The 23929-nt window shown below is 39.9% G+C and overlaps 1 protein-coding gene across 4 annotated transcripts in view; it reads left to right on the top strand.

Moving 5' to 3' along the window:
* The first annotated feature begins 208 nt into the window (after positions 1-208).
* Positions 209-23929, top strand: part of gdpd5a (glycerophosphodiester phosphodiesterase domain containing 5a) — a 32571-nt gene continuing 8850 nt past the window's right edge. The window contains exons 1-10 of one of the 4 annotated variants that reach the window (XM_058412344.1): positions 209-640; positions 12256-12430; positions 18153-18256; positions 18523-18616; positions 19009-19068; positions 19439-19537; positions 19643-19769; positions 19864-20009; positions 22097-22179; positions 23741-23891. In XM_058412344.1, the coding sequence (XP_058268327.1) occupies positions 12314-12430; positions 18153-18256; positions 18523-18616; positions 19009-19068; positions 19439-19537; positions 19643-19769; positions 19864-20009; positions 22097-22179; positions 23741-23891 (981 nt within the window). In that variant the 5' untranslated portion in view covers positions 209-640; positions 12256-12313. The remainder of the gene's footprint in view (positions 641-12255; positions 12431-18152; positions 18257-18522; positions 18617-19008; positions 19069-19438; positions 19538-19642; positions 19770-19863; positions 20010-22096; positions 22180-23740; positions 23892-23929) is intronic. The other 3 variants (XM_058412346.1, XM_058412345.1, XM_058412347.1) reach the window with 3 other exon arrangements.

The raw sequence follows: 23929 nt of genomic DNA, 5'->3' as shown, positions 1-23929 counted from the left end.
GTTTATTAAGAGGCAAAAAAAGTTAAATGTTAAACATATGAAAATATGTCGATGGAGGATTTAATATTGAAGTTAACGGGAGGAAACTCGAAGCATACCTGTGGCAACGCAGTGAAGCCTCCCACTCACTGGGCGGTTATGAACCCCGCCCCTTACGGCCACAAACCACGCCCATGTTGCCACACACCCTGCCCTTATCACCAAACGCCACGCCCACGTGTTTCCAGATAGAGCGCTCGCCGAGCTGAATCACACCTTTTATCCCTCCAGCTGGAAATACACGTTAAAAAGCATCGGGTTTTAATGTTTTTTGTTATTAAAAGAACGAACACGAAATGTGTGTTTAAAACAGCGTTGTAGTTTTATGTGTTAGATATTCAACCGACTTATAAGAAGCTTGAGAGAGAGAGAGAGAGAGAGTCTCAGCACAGCAAACGAGTCGGTTGGAAGAAACACGGATATAAGTGTCATTCTGCATTTCTTCTGTTTTCTTTTCCACCACACAGAAGGACACTAGTAAGTAGTGAGTTACATTTTTTTGGCTGAAGATGAACCCCGTTAGAGGAGAAGTGTAAACTAAAAGCAAACTTACCTGCGCCGTTCACCTTGTGGAGAGAGGAGGATTAAAGCAGCTGTAGAGGTGAGTGTTTACATTTAGATTCGAATTAACTCCTAACTCGTCCCTTTCTCAGATTTGTATTCAGTTTAGAAATGTGCATTTGGGGTTGTTTTGTTTGTTTGTTTGTTTGTTTGTTTTTGTATTATTCACTTTACCAACATGTCACGTTTCCTCACACTATTTAAAGGTGTAGTAATCGATTATTTGCTCCTTAGTTGTACCGAGAACATTTGTACCATGTAATATGTATTTTTTTGTAATATGATTGTAATTTGAGTCATTTTATAGACATTATATGAACCAACTAAAGCTGCATTCGAGGTGAACTTGTAATTTCAGGTAGTCAGATTAAATTAGCTGTCCAGGTACGAAGTGACGTCAAATCAACATGGCTGCTCACGCTCACGATCTTTCTTTCTTTATTTTTTTTAAAGAAGTTAAATAAAATAGCAGTATTGACTTTCGTGGATCAGTTAATATACAGACACAGACACTGTGCTGGGTTAAATCTATAACACTGACCATACTAATCACTGTTTTGAGGATGTATTTATCGATGTTAGCTGGCTGGTTTGTTGTCTGTCATTATTGCTGTTGTTTTCACAATTTCAGGCCAAAATGTTGTTGAAATTCACCATAGTAGAACAGAACCAGTAGCCACTACCTTTAAACATGAAGTTTAAATAGCCTTATATGAGCAGATAGGTAAATAGCATTAAATTAAGACTTGACTCTTAAGGTAGCATGAAGGTAGCATGAGATCAGTGGGCGGAGCTTCATGGACATGGGCAGGGATCATTGAACCTAAACGTTGGAGACCTAATCATGAAAAAAGGTCTAATTACAATGACAGTTACCTATTAATTATATAATTATATAACTATATTTTTCACCTACAGTGCTGCTTTATGTTTACACTTTTAGCTAACGTGAATGAAAAAAAAAATCATTCTGTGAACAGATGAGATAACATGTTTTTATGTTCAGTCATCTGAACGAAATCATGAATGTAATTTGTCCAAGATTGCTGACTCCTGTATTTGCTCACATGTTGTTCTGTTAGAGGAAAATAATCAGCGACGGTGCACTGACCACCCCTGAAGTCAGTGGTCTTCTCTTCTCAGAGCGTTTTGTTGCTTTTATACCACAGCAATTTGGCAACAATTCCAGGTTTTGTCCTATCAATGACTAACGAATATCATCATGCCACACTGTGTGTACCTTTTAACTGAAGGGTAGGAGATCATCAATATATCACATGGCTGCACCCTAGGAATTAATTTATAATGCATTAGATGCGCTCTGATCCTTGTTATTAGATTTAATACTGAGGGTCATATATTCAGCAGGGTTTTGTAGGACAAAAACGAAGTCTGACCTCCAGACAGTTGTTGTAGGAAATGCTGTGGCGACGCCTCGGGAAGTTTCCCACAGAGCAGGAAGAAAAGCGCGAGACACTAGTGTTGTGTAAGTGAGGGTACTTTCAGCTGGAAGGATGTGATATGCTTTTATCAGGCAGCTTTCAAAGCTCGGACACAGATGTCTGAATAATGAGCCCGTTGGAGGTTTGCTCACAGGATTGGGATTACAGGATGAAAATAAATCATGATACTTGAACATGACACAACAACCTAGATGTATCATATCAGGGTGTTTAGGTTTACTAATAAAGTCTGGAAGTTATGGTTGTGATTCTGTTTTTGTGTTAACGTGCACAAAAGTATATGATTTAATGAGAAAAATTAGAGGAAATCTTATAACCAAGAGTGTGTCATTGTGAGAAACAAGTGCTGACTATCAGAAAAGCATATTGTGATGTAAATGTTTGTAAAATATCATATGATCACATCAGTCTATTAAAAATTTATATATATATATATATATATATATATATATATATATATATATATATATTTGTCTTTTTTTCCCTCTGTGTATTGGAAGGTATTGTTTTGTTTTGTGTGCTGTGTAACCATGTCACTTTAATGCTGGTTGTCCTATTACACATCAACATGCACAGAGAAAGTAGATGAAAATGAGCCATTTGCGTAAACCTGACATATTTACATGCAAATACGAAAAGAAACAATAGACAACTGTTGCCTAGAAAAGCGCACTTTAAATATCGTAATTATGTGCTAACTTTTGGAGCTGGTGATCTTTAAAAATGGCAGCTAGTCCCACCCACTGCTGCTGTTTCGGTATTTCTCTACAAAATATTACATTCCTGCAGTGCAGGTGAGTAATTATAATTATGAGCTTTTAGAGTAACTGACAGTGTTGGAGGTCTTTTAGGCTTTTTTTTCTTTCACATGCAGAGCAGGTGGGTTTGCGGAGTGTCATAACAAAGGATTAGGTGCACAGTATACCATGTTTACGATGCCTTGGGAACAGACCACCAGAGAGCATGCCATTGGATACACCCTTGCTTTTTCTTAACAGACTGATGATTGGTTTTGGGGGGTAGGATGATATGGGAAGCATTTTACTCCCTCCCTCTAGGGAAGTTTGTCAAACTATTCCTTTTGTAGTCACATCTAAAGGATTTGATCATTGGGTCCAGCCAATTTTCTTCCCAGCAGCTTCTCATGCTTCATAAACACTCCACCACAAGGCTGTTTGCTCTGACGCTAAGTCTTTTGTCCTTTATAATCACAGCTATGTAACCCGACCACTTCCTTCCCGCAAGTCAATTAATTTGTGAACTTCTAAATGAACACGTCCTGCTAAAAACAAGTATAAAAATTGTACGTTTTTTATTTTGTAAGGAATAAAACCCTGTAAGTTGTTATGTTTGGATCTGCGCTGTATATATTATATAACATTTAATTCCTCACATGAAGTAATTCGTGGAACGGCCGCTATACGAATCATTGCTATAGAAACAATGATGGATCCTTTGCAGCAGGGTTATATGCAGCTGCACTGCTGTCCAATCAGAACAGAGAACTTTATAGCACAGTGGTATGTTATATAAGGTGTTATTTGTCATGTCAGTTATTTCCGGCTGCCTGTAATTATTCATGAGCACAGGAATAGAAAGCAACTCCATTATTTAAAATTATAGTGCGGATATTAATAAATGCTCTGAGATTCTTATAGCTAATGGATGATCCCAGCTAATAAAGTCTTGCTAGTTCGACTTGCTGGCAGTGTGTGATTGTGTGTAAAGGTTTTTTCTCAAGCTGAATCTTAGGTAATGATGGTATAAAAAAGGCCCAGCGGTATTTTCACTATATTATATAAGATGTGAAATTATTTAATTACCACCGAGTTTTTTTTTATGAATATCTTTGCTTCATGACATTATTTTTATGTAATTGTCTGTCTGTTTATTTTTGATCAAACTATTTCAAGTTTTGTGGGTTTTTTTGGTTGGTTTGTCTTTGTCTTGACCCAGACAATTTCATTGCAAATCTCCTGGTTTGAGTCAGAGAGCTTGTTTTCTAGTGCATGTCGATAACAAACGTTTATCATAAAAGCTTCTACGTTTAAGATAAGGCTTAAATCTCCAAGATGAAAAGGCAGCCACTGTGAGGATTTTTTTTCCATGTAAACACACTCCTACACAACGGCCTAGATTTCTTCCTTTAACCCCTGGGTGCAGTCAGCAGCCATTCCTTCATTTCATCTTCCTAAAGAAGTCGGTGATCGTTTTAATGGGAAGGACAGAAGCGTCTCCTGAGAGAACGTCTTCCGAGACAAGTATCGTGTTTCAGTGTCCGTTTCCAGCAATTCCAAGCAGATCCTATTTCCTGGTGAGATACTGGTGGTCCAAAACCTGTCGTCATCCTTGTGATATCTCTTGACCCTTGCTGAACTCTGTTGTGTCCTGTAGAAAGCCCGATTAGCTTCTCTGGCCCTCGGTCGTCAGCCAGATTGTCAAGATCTGTCCCAAGGGCACATTGCTTCCCGCAAGCTCCAAACAATGAGTCCCTTTGCTGAGCCACATGCAGAACGTCGACAAGAAAGGTTCACAATGGCAACATGTCAAAACCTGAATCAACTTTCCATCAGATTTCCACTTTGTTTAGCTCTTTTAAAAATACAGAAATACCTGAAATATCCTTAGCTCCATGTAGGCGGTTTATCTATAGCATTTATAGGTTTTGAGAAACTTAAATTGAACCCTCAGCTATAGCAGTGAACAATCGTGAATCAAATTAACCTGCTGGAAGCAGAAAGGATACAGGAAGGTTTGGTTTTGGTAGCAGTGACTTTATCTGGCTGAAACCTCAAATGTGTTGTTACTGGTCCAAGGAGGAAAAAAAGTACCAGTCTGAATTTTTGTCTCATTGTTACATTTGTATTTACTTCCTGTTTTTGCACATTTGGGAAGTAAATATGAATAAAAATGTTTTCCAACTCAAAATCACACGCATCACAAATATTTTTTTTAGTATGATTGGCTTTGGTTAGATCTATTTTTTTTTAACATTTTTATATTTTATTTTCACATTAGCAATAAAAAGACCAAAAAAGAGGGTTTTTTTTTTTCTCTCTGTCAGCTAGGATTTTATTTCCTTCTCTCTATGTAAAAATCTTACCAGGAGTTCCTCAAACAGGCCAACAACTAAAACAGTAATCACACTTCTCACGATTCTTCATCTCAGTTCCTCAGCAGCAGGAAACTCGATCTTATATACTTGTTTAAGAAGTGACAGTGATCCATCCCGACACTTGGATTGGATTCTGCTTGACTTGTGAGTCTCGTTAGATAAAAAAGCACCTGCCCAGTGAATAAATGTAAACGGACACTTGGCCCAGAGAGAGGACTGTGGTACAGGAGCGCAGCTGAACCTGTCTGAAAACGCAAGCATAAAGAGGCTCTGAAAGCAGATCCGCCTGAAACGCGGGCTGAAATGCCGCCGCTTTTGTGAATTTGTAAAAGCTCGTCGAGAGGCCAGTGTCATGGAAACGAGCTGGAACAGCTAACCGTACACAAGCGCAGACAGAGCACACAGCTGCTGAACACACACACACACACACACACACACATGCGATGCCTCTCTGAACACCAGGCCTGTTATGAGGGGCGAGTTTACAGAAATGACTGGCTATGATCTTGAAATTTACACTTTCCAAAGAAATTCTTACATCACGATCAAATCATATAATGGATCACTACCTAGTTGTCTATCATTAGTGCTGACGCTAGAGACTCCTTCTGCTCTCATTAAAAAAACTTCACCATATTAATGATTATACACCGTTTTGTGTTTAAATCTCTTCCCCTATGCATGTTCTGCGTGATGTATCGAAACATGTATGTTTCTATCAATCAACACCTTCTGACCAATCAGATTCTAGAGCATAATATAAACATAAATTGACGTATTTAGTTACATTTTAGATTAAAGCCCTGATGGTGTCATGCACGCAGTCTGCCACAAGCTTCACGTAATCGGAAATGTTAGCGACAACAACGTAATGTCTGAATATCACATTTCTGGTTTTACTCTGTGTTCAAACTACCTCAGACATGAGAAGACAGAGCTCATAATAATAGTGCTGCTTTTTTGCTGTTCATGCTGTGAGCAGCCATCTTGGATTTCTTGCTGAACTCAGGGTTGAAGAGACCTTCTGGAGTTCCCAAGTAGGAATTCTGAGTCAAGTCTTCTGTCTTTCGTAGTCTGTTTTCCAGAGAACCCTTCTTGAGTTCTATGTCTTAAGGAAGATGATTTGTAACCTAGTACAACACCTGAATATTCTCACCCAATGCAAATTGCTCTCATCTCACTAACAAATCAGGCCATATGTTTGTTCAGGGCAGATGGTCAACGTTATCTCACCCAGACAGGGACATTTGTTCTCAAGGTGTGAGCCCAGAACAGGAAGCCATGTCCTGGAGAGATAGCAGCACAAAAGCAGGGCTTCTTTTGTTCAGCCCATCAAAATGACGGAACACACACACACACCCCTTTTACTTTTCCCTAAGAGGTTGTGAGAGTTATTGGTGGTTTCTAAACATAGCTTACCTTTCACTGGGATGATAAGCCCTTTTAATTAAAAAAATTTGTCTTCATTAAAGATTTGGGAAGCAAATATGAGCAGATAAGGTGCTACACAGAGAGCCGAGAGACACCTAAAGAGCTCTCAAGCTATGTTTACATACACACAATAACCTAACTACATTTAATCCGAATTTGTGAAGCAATAATTACAAACAGTCATGAGACTGAGCATGTCTAAGTGAGAGTCAGAGAGGGCATGTGCACTCGAGAGAGAGAGAGAGAGTGAAGGATGTGCATGTAAACAAACTGTCACACCTACCTGCATTAACATACGGCTGGGGCATAATAAACCTCTGTGTTGCACAGCTTTTTCCTGGGAATTTTCCCATGCCGTTTGTTATCACACACAACCCGAGAGCATGTTGTCTAGGACACTGGGTTTTGAATAAACTGTATTTGGTATTGAACTTGTCATATCCTTGGTGTATTGCAGCAGGGATGTTCTGGACATTTATCAGTCAATAAAATTACATTAATAAGAAGAAAATATTCAACGTTTAGCATCCTGCAATCTGATGATCTTTTCCCCTAGAGGACAAAAAATGAAATTTGTTCCTGTTTGGTTGTGTCCATGTTGAGCATTGAACGTCTTTGTCATGTCCCGCTCCACAGTGGTGCTTTATATGAAGCTCATATGAAAGTAGACACTCAGGACTTTGTATTATTTTAATAGTATTTTTGTTTTTATCTAGCCTTCTAGGTGGAATATATACACTTATTCATGCAAATGTTTGTATCTTCAACATAAATTTACACTTAGATTACATTTCTGGCATTTGGCACACGCTCTTATCCAGAGCGATGTACAAGAGTGCTTTGAAGTCTCTATCGATTAATACATTAACACTGGTCCAGTAGGTCACAGACTTAGGATGCCATCAGCCTAATTTTTTTTGTACATGCAACGTACAACAATACATAAAACATACAAGGAAAAATAAGAGCTAGTTTAAGTGCTTCTCGAAGTGGTAGGTCTTCATCCATCGTTTGAAGACAGTCAGTGACTCGGCTGTACGGACATCTAGAGGAAGTTCATTCCACCACCTCGGTGCCAGAACAGAGAAGAGCCTAGATGTATACCTACCTCACCCTGAGAGATGGTGGGACCAGTCGGGCAGTGCTAGTGGATCTGAGGGAGCAAGGTGCAGTGTGATCAGTAATAAGAGCTTAGAGGTAAAATGGTGCTGGTCCATTCTTGGCTTTGTAGGCAAGCGTCAGGTTTTTGAATCTGATGCGTGCAGCTACAGGAAGCAAGTGGAGGGAACGCAGCAGTGGGGTGGTGTGGAGAACTTGGGCAGCGTGAAAGTCACACAGCTGCATTTTGGATCATTTGTAGTGGATGAATTGCATTCAGAGGAGGGTTGCAGTAGTCCAGCCTCGAAATGACAACCTGAGTAGTCTGTGTGGATAGAAACGGTCGAATCTTTCTGATGTTATACAGAAGTAACATGTGACATTAGTAACATGGGAGGAAAAGGACAGCTGATTGTTCATGGTAACCCCAAGGTTGCAAGCAGTGGCCAAAGGGAAGATCATATAGTTGTTCAGAGATAACGCAAGATCCTGGGCTGGGGATGAATCACCAGGGATGACCAGCAGTTCAGTTTTGCTGATATGAAACCCATTTCTGCTCTCTAAGGTGTTCTAAGTGCTTGTTCTACAAAGCAGCTAAAATTTTACCTTCAACCACTAAAATTCTGTGTAAGGTTATCCAACAGACGTCTAAAACACACTGAAAGCCAACAGTCCTTACTCATTTTATATCAGACTCACAGCCAGAAAATCATTCATATATTTATACTGATTGAAAATGTCCCATAAACCCATTCCCATTCCTCAGTGTACTGGTAAAATGGTTAACTGGCTGGGAAACAGGAACTAGAGGTCATGAGATAACCAGCGAGAGCCGAGCTAAGCGGAAGTCACCAAATATTTTGGTCACAAGCGTGTTTTGGTCACAAGCCATTATTTGGTTTTGGAATCTGACATCCACCATGTTTGTTTTCATCCCGATTGATTTGTCGGCATAATTGGAAAGTACATTCTGGGTAAATCCAACAGCGTCTTATTTTATACACGCTATCATTATTATCTGATTTCCTCTGCATTGTCACTTCGCTCGCCCAAATAAAGCCATCCTTTGGGTCGTGTGGCTAATTTTGTACTCCATAAAGCCTATTTATTAGAGATGTGAGAAACAGATGGTGATGGATATTGTGTCATGTGCAGGAGGGAGCTGAGTCACACCTGAAGAGCTCCAGAAAAGCAAAGCCATTCTCAGCTATTCAGAACCTCAGGCGCTCTAATGATTCATTAATATTCTCATCCTGTCAGCTACGTGGGCCAATTCATTATTCTATTATTAACAAGTCTTATAATTGTGCTCGAAGCAAGTGTCTGTTTTTTTTGTTCCAATTCAGACGTGCAGTATTGTATGTGAAAGGTTTGAGCTGTTGAAAGTAAGAATTGAGTTGACTGGATTTTGTTTATCTCTTAAGCCCCATATGGTAGCTGGGGATTTTTTTTTTTGTCATGGCGGAAGTGTAAGTCCTAAAATGCATCGAATTAGAATCTGCTGGAAGAAAATGTGGATACAGCAAAGAGAGGAAGTAATTAAAATAAACACACGTACATTAATCATGAGGAAATGAATTCCTCTGGTACATCGCATGTGTCGCTTATACACATTTAAGCGGCGGGGGAGAGAGAGAAAGCTACCAGTGGAGAAAGTTCTTCCAGCCATTTTGAAGTTCCCAAGACGACGGAGATTTCAGCTGCCACAAGATGAATAATTCATCGTTCTACAAAGATGTCAAGCTGCAGTTAACACATCGGTCTGTCTGTGCCGGGTTTTTATTTAATGGGCAAAAAAAAAAAAAAAACACTATTCAGACTGGGACATGCTCATGGATACAGCTTAGAGAAACGCACATTGATTACTGATATTGTCCTAATTTATGACTCGCTGAAAGGTCAAAGGTCATCACAGAGGGTCAAGCTATCAAGCAACACAGCAATGGACCCTTAAGGGGTAGAAGCCTTAAGGGGTATTTCAGATAGGGCATATCACTCATCATTATTAGCTGTAAAACTTGTTAATAACAAAACATGAACAGGTTAGAATCCTTAATTATCCAAAGAACTCTGGAGGAGCATTTTTCTCTGTTGCAGGATTAATAAAATGCCGACTAAAGATTTTCAGCATTCTTTAAGAGGGACAACTAATGAAACCCTTAAGTGATCAAAATCATTTTAGGCATGTAGATACTTCGTTGACTGCAGCGTCGTGATCTCGGTGTGCTGCCGATCGGGAAAATGTGGGACTCTAATGACAGCGCTGGATCTCGCAGCCCTTTAATCTGGGCTAATGACAGGAAGTGACTAAGTGAGACCTTTACACTGGCTGCCTGTGTGTGTGTGTGTGTGAGAGAGAGAGAGAGAGAGAGAGTATTTACCATGCTAATGAGCGCCTGCTGTGACCTCCTGTCAGCGTGAGAAGGCACCAATGCATGATGAGGTCATCAATAAGGGACATTGCCAGTGATGGCTGCTTAATTACCGCAATTTACCCTTTTCTCCCAGAACCACCTCAGAAACGAGCGCAACATCTGCTGCTTACATCCCAAACAGAGATGCATCTGGTGACATTTTTGGAAGGACAGCACTAATATCAAGCACTTCCGCAGGGACTTCAGAGGAATAATAGTCGTGACATGCTATAGTCTGGCTTCTCATTTACTGCCTGTTCTTCAGTGACGTGAACTTTTAATTAAATCAGAAAGTTTTAATGCCGAGCAATTTGTGAATTTTCTTTAATGAGATCATCACTTAATTATATCACAGTCTTTGTGGATATGGAGGAGATTCATTTGAGCAGTTAAACTCTTGCAGCTATACGGTTATGAATCCAGAGCTTCTGTTGTAAGGTTTTTTGCATTGGGCCTGATTTGTTTTCTCGTTCCGGCTGAAAATTCTGGGCTGTGTTCCAGGACTGTTTTAAACGCACCCTCGCCGACTTCCTTTCACCTTTTTCCTCTCAGGGAATCCCCCGTCTCCATCATTGTCTCAGGCGAGGCTGTTAAATGAGCCATTAGAAGCTGAAGGTTATCGTTATTATCGACCCCAGGAGCAGAATTCGCCCCAAAGACACTGTAATTAGAATCAGTATCTTTTTCAGAACTGTGGAAATGATAGATGGCTTATAAAAGTAAACAAAGAACAAAAGTGTTTAAAGCTGCAGTGTGTAGAATTGATTTGTGTACACATGTGATACAACTGAAATACTCCAAACAATATCACATTTATTAAGGCAGCTTTAGGCATAAAAGAAGTTTGAGTACAAAGTGACAGGCAGGAGCAACAGACATCAGACATCTCTGAATTAATGGAAGGATAAGAGCAAATAACAAATCAGAGTCTTGGGATTTGTTCTCCATGTGGATTTTGTATTATTAAACAAATTAATGTATTCTGTAGCTTTGATATTTTCTTTCATTATATTAACGTTACACCTTGTGTATCCAACATCCCTTTGGCATGAGATAGCAATGTTACCATTCTGTAAGCTACATCTGATCTGCTCTCAGTGGTTGTCTTATTATTTTTTCAATCCGAGTGCTAGAGAAATGGGATTCATTATATTTGTATATTACAATACTTGTAGCACAGAAGTCAGATGACCCATTTCACCATCCATGTATAGTGAATTGTTATAATTATTCTTTATTTATTACAATATGAAAACAATCTGGTACAATTTTAGGACCCTGAGGACCATCAGACCTTCGGATGCTCTCTGTCCCGTCGTCTCGCTCGTAGGCATCATGTCTTGAGATCTTCAGCATTCGAGACTTGACCGCTGCTATTTATACAGTAGCATGTGTTGATGAATTGACCTCCACCATCCAACATTAAACTTTCATGCTGTCTTTGTCAGTGTCATCTAATTTAAGTCATCTACAGCTGTGAGTTTGGTGTTCAGTGCAGCTTTAAATGTCAATGTCAGTTAGAACTCAGGTCTTTGCATCTGACAGTCAGATTTCTTCTGGTTGTACTTTTGTTATTTTTACTTATTCATCTATTATTAATGTGAATCTGGATATGCTCATTTTTTTATATGAAGTATTGTTTTTAAAACCAATTACAGTTGAGTGCAAAAACTTGCATTTATTTACAGCTGTTCTATAAATAAATGAATGAATTAAACTTGTATGAAATTCAATTAAAATCTGAGTGTATCCTGCAGCAAGACAACAACAATCAAATAAATAAATAAATAAAAAGCTGTTAGAAATTTATAGAAAACGGTTTTTACTGTTTTTATTTGGGAAAATTTATGTGAATTCTAAGTCATATTTATGGGTCACACTAAATTGTTATGCCCTGGGGTGTGCAAACTTTTGCTCTCAGCATTTTACAGCAAATGTGATAGTGTTGTTTTGACGTGAGAGTAACACAATGAATTCTAGTCACAATTTGTTTTTTTAAGTCTGAATCCAAAAATGTTGTTTTAGGACAATCAGTATTTCATCCCAGCTGTTCTCTGTTCTCAAATATAACTAATCATTTCAACACTTACATGTTATTAGTAAATTTTCAGCTGTAGTGTTGTTTTAACCGCAGGTTTCCTGACACCGAGTGGGATGCGAGCAGATCGGTGGAAGGCCGAGTGTGAAGGAGCATGGTGAAACACCAACCCTTACAGGTCTACGAGAGACAGCTGTGTTTGTCCTGCCTGACCGGGATCTATGGGTGCCGCTGGAAACGCTACCAACGCTCCCATGATGACAGCTCCAAGGTAGGAAGCACCTTTATCTCTTTATATGCCCGTATCATCAATCATAGCGTTACATGCAGATCAGCTCGTCTGATGTCCACACAATAACCCACACTCCTCTGATCTGCATCACACAAGAAGACACACCTGGAGTAGCTTTGATGGCAGGAAGCAAAAAGCCTTTTTAGATTTTTGTGTTAAATAAAACATGGTACCCATAAAAAAAAAACAAAAAAAAAACGATGGTCCCCATATGCTGGTGATTTTACAATGCAGTGGAATTTTGTGTACCTGGTTTTTCTGAACTAATGAAATTTGCCTGAGCACCTTCTCATCCGTGTGGGACGGTCAAGAGAGAAACCCAATCCGAGGTTTCAGGTTCTCCAGAAGGGCACGCTGTAGGTCATTCCTGTCTGTATACAACGCACAGAGGAGAGTGCCTGGTTAGGTTTTCCACCCTCTTGGCTGGTTATATTAGTGCAGGTGCCAATACTAACGATTAATCAGACAGAGATGGCTGTCATGTTTTAAAAGCCATCCTTCCAGTTTGTTGGTGTGCATTAAAATGCAACACTCCCCTTTTTACCCCAAATGTGGTAGATTATCCAAGACATGTCTCTTAAAAAGATTCAATCTACAACCTTACGGATCCTTAGGAGTTGCATGTTCAGTTTTTAAGCCATTTACATAAGCCTGAAATGAATGTTGATCAGATGCGATACAAAGTATGTTTTTAAACTAGTTATTTATATTATAATGGAATGAGTCATTTAGCTATGCCTCCATGTTCTATATATTCAGATAAACCTTGCTCTTGCAAAACCTTCTTCCTCATCATATTTCTGACCAGTGGGTAAAAACCAGTGGATTTAGTGAGGACATTTTCAGCTCTAAATGCCTCTCAGCCAACATTTTTCTTTTTGGTTCATTTTACTTAAATTTGGTGTAAACAAATCCAGATTGCAGACCAATTTGAATGGAGTAATGAGTTGGCACCAAAGCATGTTCCAGATAGAACCTGCTTCAATTCAGTGTAGCCCATCATATCCACTGTATCTAAGGAAAGCTCTCTTATCAGTAAGACTTTAAAGATTCTTTCCTAAACTATGAATCTGATGTTGCGAGCAATTAAGAAACACTTTAGCATGGTGTAGAGATTTTCAAAACCCCACATAATGACACTCCTAGGAAAGAGGTAGATCATTGAAAAACAGGATGCCGTTCTCAGGTAATTCTTTATCGTCTCTGTAGCATGGATGCAGCACCAGATGTGGAATCAGTGCTAATTGCCTCCTTTAATATTCATGACATCTGGCTGCAAAGCAAGAGCCTCATCACCATAATCAGTCTGGCTTCATCTGATCAAGGAGCTTAAACGGCTTTGACTAAAGCCGCTCGTGACGCATTTACATTTTTATTTCTTCCATTATCTTAAGTGAGAGTAGTTATAGTTCCAGGGATGTGGCCGAGGGTTTAAGGGTGTAATCCACAGCTCCTGGGATTTAAACTCAACATGGTACAAGTACAAGCATAAAGAATTAAAACGCTCAGGGACATGCTGTTTAGAGCCTGTATCATCCACAGCCGATCGCATCCCAGAGTTTTCCCACAAAGGAGATGTGCAAATATTTTAGATTATGAGCTCCACCTTAAAAAAAAAAAACTGATGCTGTGTTTTTCAGCAGAGCAGCAACGCAGCAGGGTGAGGTAATGAAATGAAATTTTCAACGTGTGCTTTTTTTTCCTTTTTTTAAAATCCCTGATCCCTGCTGCTGTGGTTGTCTCAACACAAAAGCTCAAGCGGGTGAATGCAAATTAGACTGTTTATGGAATGTGTTCAGTGGGCAAAATACTGACGTGCTGATCGCAGGGGAAAAGTGAACAGACTCACGACCAAGGGTATGACGGTACACACACTTACACGTGCGGCTGTGACGGCTCTCTGTCCAGCTGATAGCACCGTTCTTATCGAGGGTCTGATAATATATAAGTATTTATACTACAGAATTCTCACTTCTGATTGGTTAGTAGATGTTCATTCATTTTCTATAACATCAGCTCTGACAATAGTGTAGCTGCAAGCCACGGTTATATTAAATCACTTGTATGAAAGACACACTTAATAAACAGATTTTCTCCAAGGAGATGGTCAGAAGTAAAGCTGGTAAAAGTCTTTGCATTTTCTGGTTTCTCTGTAACATGAAGCAAGCTGCATTTTTGCCGTTTTTTCCCCAGATTCAAACCTCATTTGTATATTTCTACATTTTACAAAGATTGCAAGATGATTGTGAAAGAAGTCTTTATGATTTTCATCATTACACGAGCCACCATTTTGACAGAAATATGCAAAAGAGGACAGTGCAAAAGTTTGTACATATGTACAGGTGATGAGAAAAAAATTTGAAATGATTCTCTGTGAACGTGTAATTGTCACGTGCTGCTTGGTAATTATTGGTGGTCCTTACTGTCCTGAATAAAGCGAGTTCACGTGAGGTTCCAGAGAAGCCGATTGGATTGTCAGATTAGCCCGTGTAAGCTCTGCGCAACAAAGGATTCAGGCAGTGAGGTCTGGGACGTGTCGCAGTCTTGACACTCCGTAACATGCCACACAAAAACGAGCGATGTTGTAAACGTCATGCTGCGCCTCCACTAAAGCCAGTTTGTTTTTGCGTTGTTAAGGCAATGACCTTATTTAAACTTTCCACATGGCCTTTTTATGGTTTGGGAGATTTGTCCTCCAGTTTATGAGCCGCCTGCAACTCGTCCTGAGTCTTTTGTCCAGACGTGGATTAGCAGAGTGTCAGACTTTATTCCGCTCATTTTGCTTTAATACCTAAGTGAATTATCTTTGAGCCCCTTTCATGCAGCGCTGAAACACTTTGTGCTCCTCTTGCTTTGCCGTTAACAGACTGGACCATTTTTATAAATAACTGAAGTATGTGAAACCAGATAAGGGATAAAGTGATCTCTGTATTCTCACTGTATACATGGTCATCATGGTGAAAATCCCATGTGTACTTCTGTCAGATTGGTTTGACTTGACTTTTATTAAAGCTCTTGTTAAAGGGTTTGAGGCTACACAAGTTGCCCTTCATTCATTCATTCATTCATTCATTAGATCATTTGTTTTTAAAATTTTGCTTTTGCTGTAAAATGATAAAAGGTAAGCATTTCCTGTGGAGTAAGCCTGTTTCCCGCAGAATATAACCGAATCTTTAGAAACGTCAGTTCTCACAGGTCGTTTGCTACTTAGTGCTAAAATAACAAAAATATTCCCAAATAATCCAGTCTGAACAGGGCTTTATGAGGAAAGTTTAGTTAAAATCTCACAGTAAACAGAAGGTGAACCATACAGATCGTTAGTGCAGGTGAGAATCGAGGATAGGTAGGTAGGTAGGTGGATAGATGGATAGATGGATAGATAGATAGAAGCTTTTATTTATCACATGTACATTACAGCACAGTGAAATCCTTTCTTCGCATATCCCAACCTTTGAAGATTGGGTTCAGAGCACCAGGTTAGCCTTGATTCAGTGCCCCCCCGTAGTTGTGAGGGTTAAGGGCCTTGCTCAAGGCCCCAACAGTGGCAGCTTGGCAGTGCTGGTACTTGAACCCCGATCCTCCCGATCTGATGAAACTATATGGACTTTGCACAAGATGAAGAATAATAGTGCTTTCTCCATAACGGTTTGCTGCTGAGCGTGTATCTTGACTTCTAACAGGATGTCTTGTTCAACTTGTTTTCAGTTTACGATTAAACAACTTTACAATATATACGTTTTTTGACTCACAGTAAGTAAATTGCTCCACTATAATTTCATAAATTTTGATTGAGTGTGCCTCTTGAGTTTCTGAGGTCACCTTTACATTATTTGATATATTATTAGGCGTTTGATATATTGTGTGTGTGAGTGAAAAACTCATATCAGGAAAGGTATGGAGTATAAAATAAGGTACTGATTTTCAGTGTAAATAGTTATACAGATGACCCAAGACAAGTGTTACATATGCTGTTCTTAAACATTTCTTCATTGTCGGCTCACTAACAGCCTCACTGACGCACATCAGATAAACGTATTTTATGATACGTTTAATGAACTGAACACAGCATGTCTGTTTCCAATGGAAAATCCTTGAACTGGTCTGGAATTTCATTTCCCCTGAGTCCTTTGCATGAGTTTTGTTTTCACCCTATTTATCACGAAGGCATGAAAAACTTGATTACTTTTGTGTAGCGTTCAACTAAACAACACTCATGATTTCAACCGAGCGGACTATTACATGAGGGAAGAGTCATACAATTAGGATAAAGAGATATTGAGTGGTCAGTTATGGCTCCAGACTTCTGGACATCGTCATTAGGTGTCCCACGTCATCTTCTGTGAGCCAGTTAACCGAACTGAGAGGTGTACAGATAGATCGCCTTTTCTCCTCTCCTGCGTGTCGATTATATAACATCCACTGATCTGGAACTGTGGTTTCCCTGCCAGGTCAGCCTACACACTGAAGCTCCGCCTCTCCGTCTCCCATGGCGATCCAGTGCAACTCTCGCTCTCTCCTCGGTCACTTGAAGGTTACCACCTGCTGCGCGTTATTTCACAAGTCGTTTGCTCTTTACCGCCGGCCTCTGAGGTTTCTGCGGAGAAGGAATTTAATTAACAGTCGTTTGTTATGTTCTTGCCACTTTGACGACATCTTTAAAGGTTCAAGATTTAGATTCCTAGGATCCATCCCGGATCCCGGAATACGCATCCTCAATTCGTTCCTGCCCCAGGATTCTTGGGAGAGTTCCTCATTCTCATCATGTCAAGCATTAACATCAAAGTGAAAAAAAAAAAAACTTACCAGATCAGCCATTGCTCTAGCTATGGTCTTCATGGTAACAGGCCACACCCCCTGACTTTAACCACACCTGACTGAAGCTACGTATAGTGCTATGGGTTTATATTATAGCACAGTGTTTCAGCATGCCTCTATTTTACATGCTTGCTATGCTTTTACCTTTACCTTTGTTTATCACAATCTAGTGCTATTTACACTGAACAGATGACATCAGTATTGAACTTAAAAAGAAGAACAAACACACGATTTTAAACATTCTTCCCTTTCTGAAGTGATATCTTCAGCTCTGTCTTGATGAGCTGATTGTACTGTAGCAAATATAATTTGCATAAATTCTCACAATAAATCACAACATGGGATATGATACAGAAGTCACCATGGTTTATGATTAGAAATTTGGAGACACTGAAATACAGCCATTTATTCAAGAATTGAATGCTCTCCTCGAGTATTTTTATTCCTCCACCACTGAGCGCTAGATAGAGTGCTTTCTTTTCTGTTTTCGGTGCATTCATCCAAGATTCTTGTTAGCACGATTTCTCAAAAACGAGTGGCTGAATGTTTGTAGGATTTATATGCAGTTATCATTGTCACCTGCAGATGAACTGATTCGATTTTGGAACAGATCCAAAAAGGTCACAGCAAGGTCAAATGTCTTAAATATTTTTTAACAGCTTCCTTCAAGTGTGAATGAGGTTTTTCAGGTATTTCAGGCATACTTGTAATAACAAGAAGGTCTAGACTTCTAGAGGATTAGAGGCTTCCTAAGTAACTTTGTGCAGATATAAAGTTTGTCCGTTGCCTTTTTAAGGCTTCCCTAATCATTAGCACTAAACCTTAACCTCTAATGTACAAAACATTAAACAGATCATTTCTTGTTGGTTTTCTTTCTCTTTCGCAGTGGGAGTGCTCCTGGTTCCTCATCCTGTGCTCCTCGTTTCTCCTCCTCCTCGTCTGGTTCTACTTTTGGTGGGAGGCTCACAACGACTACAACGAGTTTAACTGGTACGACGCCAGAAGTTATTAACCCGTTTCATGCCTATCCAAAATATAAATACTAAAAATGTTTCCTCTATAGTGTCTATGGCTATGGTGTTTCTGTAACTCTGTCACATAATCCAGCACAATCAGACCTGCTCAAATACGAGACGTGGAGCCGTAGCTGCAAAGGTCAATTAAAGCAAACCAAGCGTGTAATAAGTGACGGCGGTGGTTAGTCTCGGGTCGTGGTGTCTATGAGGCTGTCACACTGAGTCACGTCTCTCTCGCAGGTTGTTATATAACCGATCAGGGGAGTGGAGCGATGGCACCATCCCCATTCTCGCCACCACACTTGTGGGATTCTCTTACACTGCATTTTTAATGGTGAGCATGCAAACACACTTTCTCTTTCTCATATACTAGTTTCACTGTCTGTTATTTATTATAAACCCTCGTACCCTGAACCTGCTAGTTTAAATATTGATAATATGCTGTACTGATTAACGGTGGGTGACATGCTATATTATTATAAATGAAATAAATGTTTTCACTTTTCAGAGATATCACAGGTAGCATTCTTTTTTTTTTCAATGTTAAGCTTCAAGTATTTTTAATATAATTACAACTGATTAGATGTGACTCATTTGATTGTAATAATTTTTTTCCCATTTTAAATAATCAAATTGAGTAGACATTAAATAAAAGTATCATTAAACTCAGCATTTTTGTATATAATTTGCCAGACTGATTTTTCTTCGTGTCTGATCCTGTTTCAGATTTTAGGCCTTTGCCATATCGCACTGGGGCAGCAGCTCAACCTTTACTGGATTCATAAGGTGAACACACTGATTTGCGTTCTCACTTTTACTGCACTCACATAAGATTTTTTTCACAGTGCAATACAGAAATACTCCAGCACTAAGCAGTTCACTTGCTCAAGATTGACCTGAAGTTACACCAGTAATGTTTTAGGACAGGGCTAAACTGAGATGAATCTCTCAGTGCTCCAAAAAATACAGAATATTTTTGTATGACACACATGCATAACGAAGCACCAGTGTTTTGTCATTTGGATTAAAAAAAAACTCTTCAGGCTGACTCTTGCTGGACACTAGATCTTCCTCATGAACAATTTTTACTACAAAAGCTCTGTTCATTTGTAAATTATTAAAGCAGCAGATGTTAACCATCTATTTTTCTGTGCAGATTGGTGTGTTGGCTGTCCTTCTCACTACCATTACAGGCGTGGTGTCCATCGATGACATATGGAGGGATGAATGGGACATCATCCTCATCTCGCTGCAGGTGAGAACATGTTGGCTCAATCACGCAGTAAAACCCCTGGCTTTTCATGCTCCCTGTTGTTTCAAGGAGTCTGTAACACGGCTCTGGTGCCTGGCTTGGTTCCAGTATCCCATGTGGTGGTTTTATGTTTGTATCCAGTCGACTGGACCCTTCCTGCATGTTGGCGCCGTGGCTGCCATGACGGCATTGGGGTGGATCGTCGCCGGCCTGGTCGTGCGTGGAGAAAGAACGAGTGAGTATGTAAATAAGGTTGGATTGTGCAAATGAGCCCTGCCTTTATAAGTACTTTTACTCACCTGTGTGTGTGTGTGTGTGTGTGTGTGTAGGATTTCAGATGCTGCTTCTCCTGCTGTATGTGTGCGTCCTCCTGGCTCTTTACCTGACTCCCCTCACCATCTCCTCCCCCTGCATCATGGACCGATCCGACCTGAAGCCACGGCCCTCAATCATTGGCCGCCGAGGAGCTCCAATGGTGATTAAACTCAGCTTTAATTCTCTGTCAGCATAATGTTTTTACTTTGACTTACATATGTAAGGCTTCCTATAAATCCCATCTCTGTTTTACCGTCATTATTATTATTATTATTATTATTATTATTATATATATATTTTTTGGTTATGAAGGGAAGCCCTGCTGAGACTAGTGTCTCCTGATCATAGGGGCCCTGCAGGATATACAGTGAGGGGAAAAAATTATTTGATCCCCTGCTGATTTTGTACGTTTGCCCACTAACACAGAAATGATCAGTCTGTAATTTTAATGGTAGGTTTATCTGAACAGTGAGAGGCAGAATAACAACAAAAAAATCCAGAAAAACACATTTCAAAAAAGTTCTACACTGATTTGCATTTTATTGAGTGAAATAAGTATTTGACCCCTTTGCAAAACATGACTTAGTACTTGGTGGCAAACCCTTGTTGGCAGTCATAGACGTCAGACATTTCTTATAGTTGGCCACCAGGTTTGCACACATCTCACATCTGAAGGAATTTGGGCCCACTCCTCTTTGCATCCACAACCCATTTTCAATGCCCTGGCTGAGGGAAGGAGGTTCTCACTCAAGATTTGACGGTACATGGCTCCGTCCATCGTCCCTTTGATGCAGTGTGGTTGTCCTGTCCCCTTAGCAGAAAAACACCTCCAAAGCATAATGTTTCCACCTCCATGTTTGACGGTGGGGATGGTCTTCTTGGAGTCACAGGCAGCATTCCTCCTCCTCCTCCAAACACAGCGAGTTGAGTTGATGCCAAAGAGCTGGATTTTGGTCTCATTTAACCACATGACCTCTGAATCATTCAGATGTTCACTGGCAAACTTCAGATGAACCTGTACATGTGCTTTCTTTAGCAGGGGGACCTTGCGGATGCTACTGGATTTCAGTCTTTCATGGTGTAGGGTGTTACCAATTGTTATCTTGGTGACTATGGTCCCAGCTGCCTTGAGATCATTGACAAAATCCTCCAGTGTAATTCTGGGCTGATTCCTCGCCGTTCTCATGATCAATGAAACTCCATGAGGTGAGATCTTGCATGGAGCCCCAGACTGAGGAAGATTGACAGTCCTTTTGTGTTTCTTCCATTTGGGAATAATCGCACCAACTGTTGTCACCTTCTCACCAAGCTGCTTGGCGATGGTCTTGTAGCTCATTCCAGCCTTGTGTAGGTCTACAATCTTGTCCCTGACATCCATGGACAGCTCTTTGGTCTTGGCCATGATGGAAAGTTTGGAATCTGATTGATTGCTTCCTTCTGTGGACAGGTGTCTTTCATACAGTTAACAAGCTGAGATTAAGAGCACTCCCCGAGAGTGCTCCTACTGTAATCTCAGCTCCTTACCTGTATAAAAGACACCTGGGAGCCAGAAATCTTTCTGACTGATAGGGGATCAAATACTTATTTCACTCATTAAAATGCAAATCAATGTAGAACTTTTCTGAAATTCGTTTTTCTGGATTTTTTTGTTGTTATTCTGCCTCTCACTGTTCAAATACACCTACCATTAAAATTACAGATCATTTCTTTGTCAGTGGGCAAACATACAAAATCAGCAGGGGATCAAATAATTTTTTCCCTCACTGTAATTATTTAAAAAAAAACAAAAAACAAAAACGGTGTTATATTAAATAAAAGCAAATAAATCAAAACAAAATCAAAAACATTGCAGTAAATGACACATAAGACACACCGGTAAGATTAGAAGTGAAAGTGAAGTGAAATATGTTTTTTTATTAGAAGAAATTATTATTTAAAAAACATTCCTGAAATAAAAAATATTAACAATAAAAGGCTTTTTTTTATTCTAAACAAGAGTCTCTTAAAAAATTAGCAAATATTTAACTGTTATTATTTATAATAATCATATGCTATTTTTAGATAAATTTATAAACAATTGTTTATTTTAAATAAGAATTGTGCATGCATTTTTTTAACTGAAAATTGAATTGATTAATATGCTAAATTCTGCTACTGCAAGAATCAAATACAGCTCAGTCATGTTTACAATTATTTTTTTTTATTTATTTATTTTTTTTATACTCTTCATTGTCATTTACTTTATAGCTGGCTCCGGAGAACACCATCATGTCCTTCAACAAAGCCTTGCAGCAGAGAGTCAGCGGCTTTGAGGCCGACGTCACCATCAGGTAACTGTTCATTCATCATCATTTCCTTTAAATTGTACATAATAAGAAAAATAGCATGAATCATATGAAAAGCACACGGCTTGATCAATCAGCTTTGATTCCGTTCCGCGTGTGATTACACCTCCTGCGTGTTGGATCGGTCGGCTCCACTTGCGGCACTGTGGTTACTGATTGTTACTCCTGCCGCTAAAGCGATATCGAGCGGCGTGATGCGGCGCTCTCAAGAGGCACGTGATTGACTCGGCTGATGAAGTGCAGGCATGATAATGATAATCTCTGTCACGCAATCTGTGCTCTCTGAATCACTGTCCGGATTAATGAGGGAATGAGTCAGCATGACACACATCCCTAATTAATAAAAAATTAATAATTCCTGACCAAGAACTTCCCGAATGAGTTTCTGGTTTGGGTTCCCTGGAGAACTGGAGAACTGGAACCGTGAATAATAATAATAATATTCATGGAATAATATTTCTCATGGAACAACATCTGGTCTCTCCTGGCGGAAACAGTCAGTGTGCTCCTGAAAAAGTTCCTGGGTTTCAATTAAGGTTCCTAGTACATTTGCATTTACATTTCTGGCATTTGGCAGACGCTCTTATCCAGAGTGACATACAAAAGTGCTCAATCATTGAAAACATTAACACTGGTTCAATAGGTTACAGACTTAGGATACCATTCGCCTAAAATTGGAATTTTTTTTTTTATAAACCATATAACAATACATAAACAGGGAAAGATAAGAGCTAGTTTAAGTGCCTCAGGAAAAGGTAGGTCTTAAGACGTCATTTGAAGACAGTCAGAGACTCTGTACGGACAGAGTCTGTACGGACATCTAGGGGAAGTTCATTCCACCACCTCGGTGCCAGAACAGAGAAGAGTCTAGATGAATACCTACCGTTTACCCTGAGAGATGGTGGGACCAGTCGGGCAGTGCTAGTGGATCGGAGGGAGCGAGGTGCAGTGCGAGGAGTAATAAGGTCTTTGAGGTAAGATTGTTCTGGTCCATTCTCGGCTTTGTAGGCAAGCATCAGTGTTTTGAATCTGATGCGTGCAGCTACCGGAAGCCGGTGGAGGGAACGCAGCAGTGGGGTGGTGTGGGAGAACTTAGGCAGGTTGAATACAAGCCGTGCAGCTGAATTTTGGATCATTTGCAGTGGACGCCTCGCTCTTCACCTGGTCTCTCTAAATGCTGGCCTGTGGTTTCTCAGGGTACATACACACTAGTATAACACTGTGTTTGAAGTTCTACAGTGAAAAAGTACTGAAAAACTTCCTTCAGTGGAAACAATATTCTTAAAGTATGGTATAAAGGATATACCCTGTAACAGGACCAGGAACTGCAGTCTGTGGGTTCCTGGGAAAGTGCATTTCTGACAGGAAGTTCTCTTTAAAGTTATTAGATTAGATTTTTAGAGTGTTATTTTATGTGATTTCATTGCATCTTGTTAGACTGTTACACACACGCACACACACAAGCAGGTACAGCTATGGTACAGATGGGTTGCTTAAAGTGAGACTGTACTTTTTTTGCTAAAACAGTCGTCTTTTCCATCCTCAGTGCAGACGGAATAGCCTTCCTGATGCGTGACCGTACACTGCGCCGCACCACAGATGTGGCTCGAGTCTTTCCTCAGCGGCAACACGACGACGCCTCGCTCTTCACCTGGTCTGAGATACGCTCTCTAAATGCTGGCCTGTGGTTTCTCAGGGTACATACACACACGCGCACACAGCAGACTCTGCAGCA

The sequence above is a fragment of the Hemibagrus wyckioides genome, linkage group LG16, assembly GCF_019097595.1.
Source record: "Hemibagrus wyckioides isolate EC202008001 linkage group LG16, SWU_Hwy_1.0, whole genome shotgun sequence".
In the NCBI taxonomy this organism is placed as follows: Eukaryota; Metazoa; Chordata; class Actinopteri; order Siluriformes; family Bagridae; genus Hemibagrus; species Hemibagrus wyckioides.
This window is presented reverse-complemented; position numbering and strand designations above follow the sequence as displayed.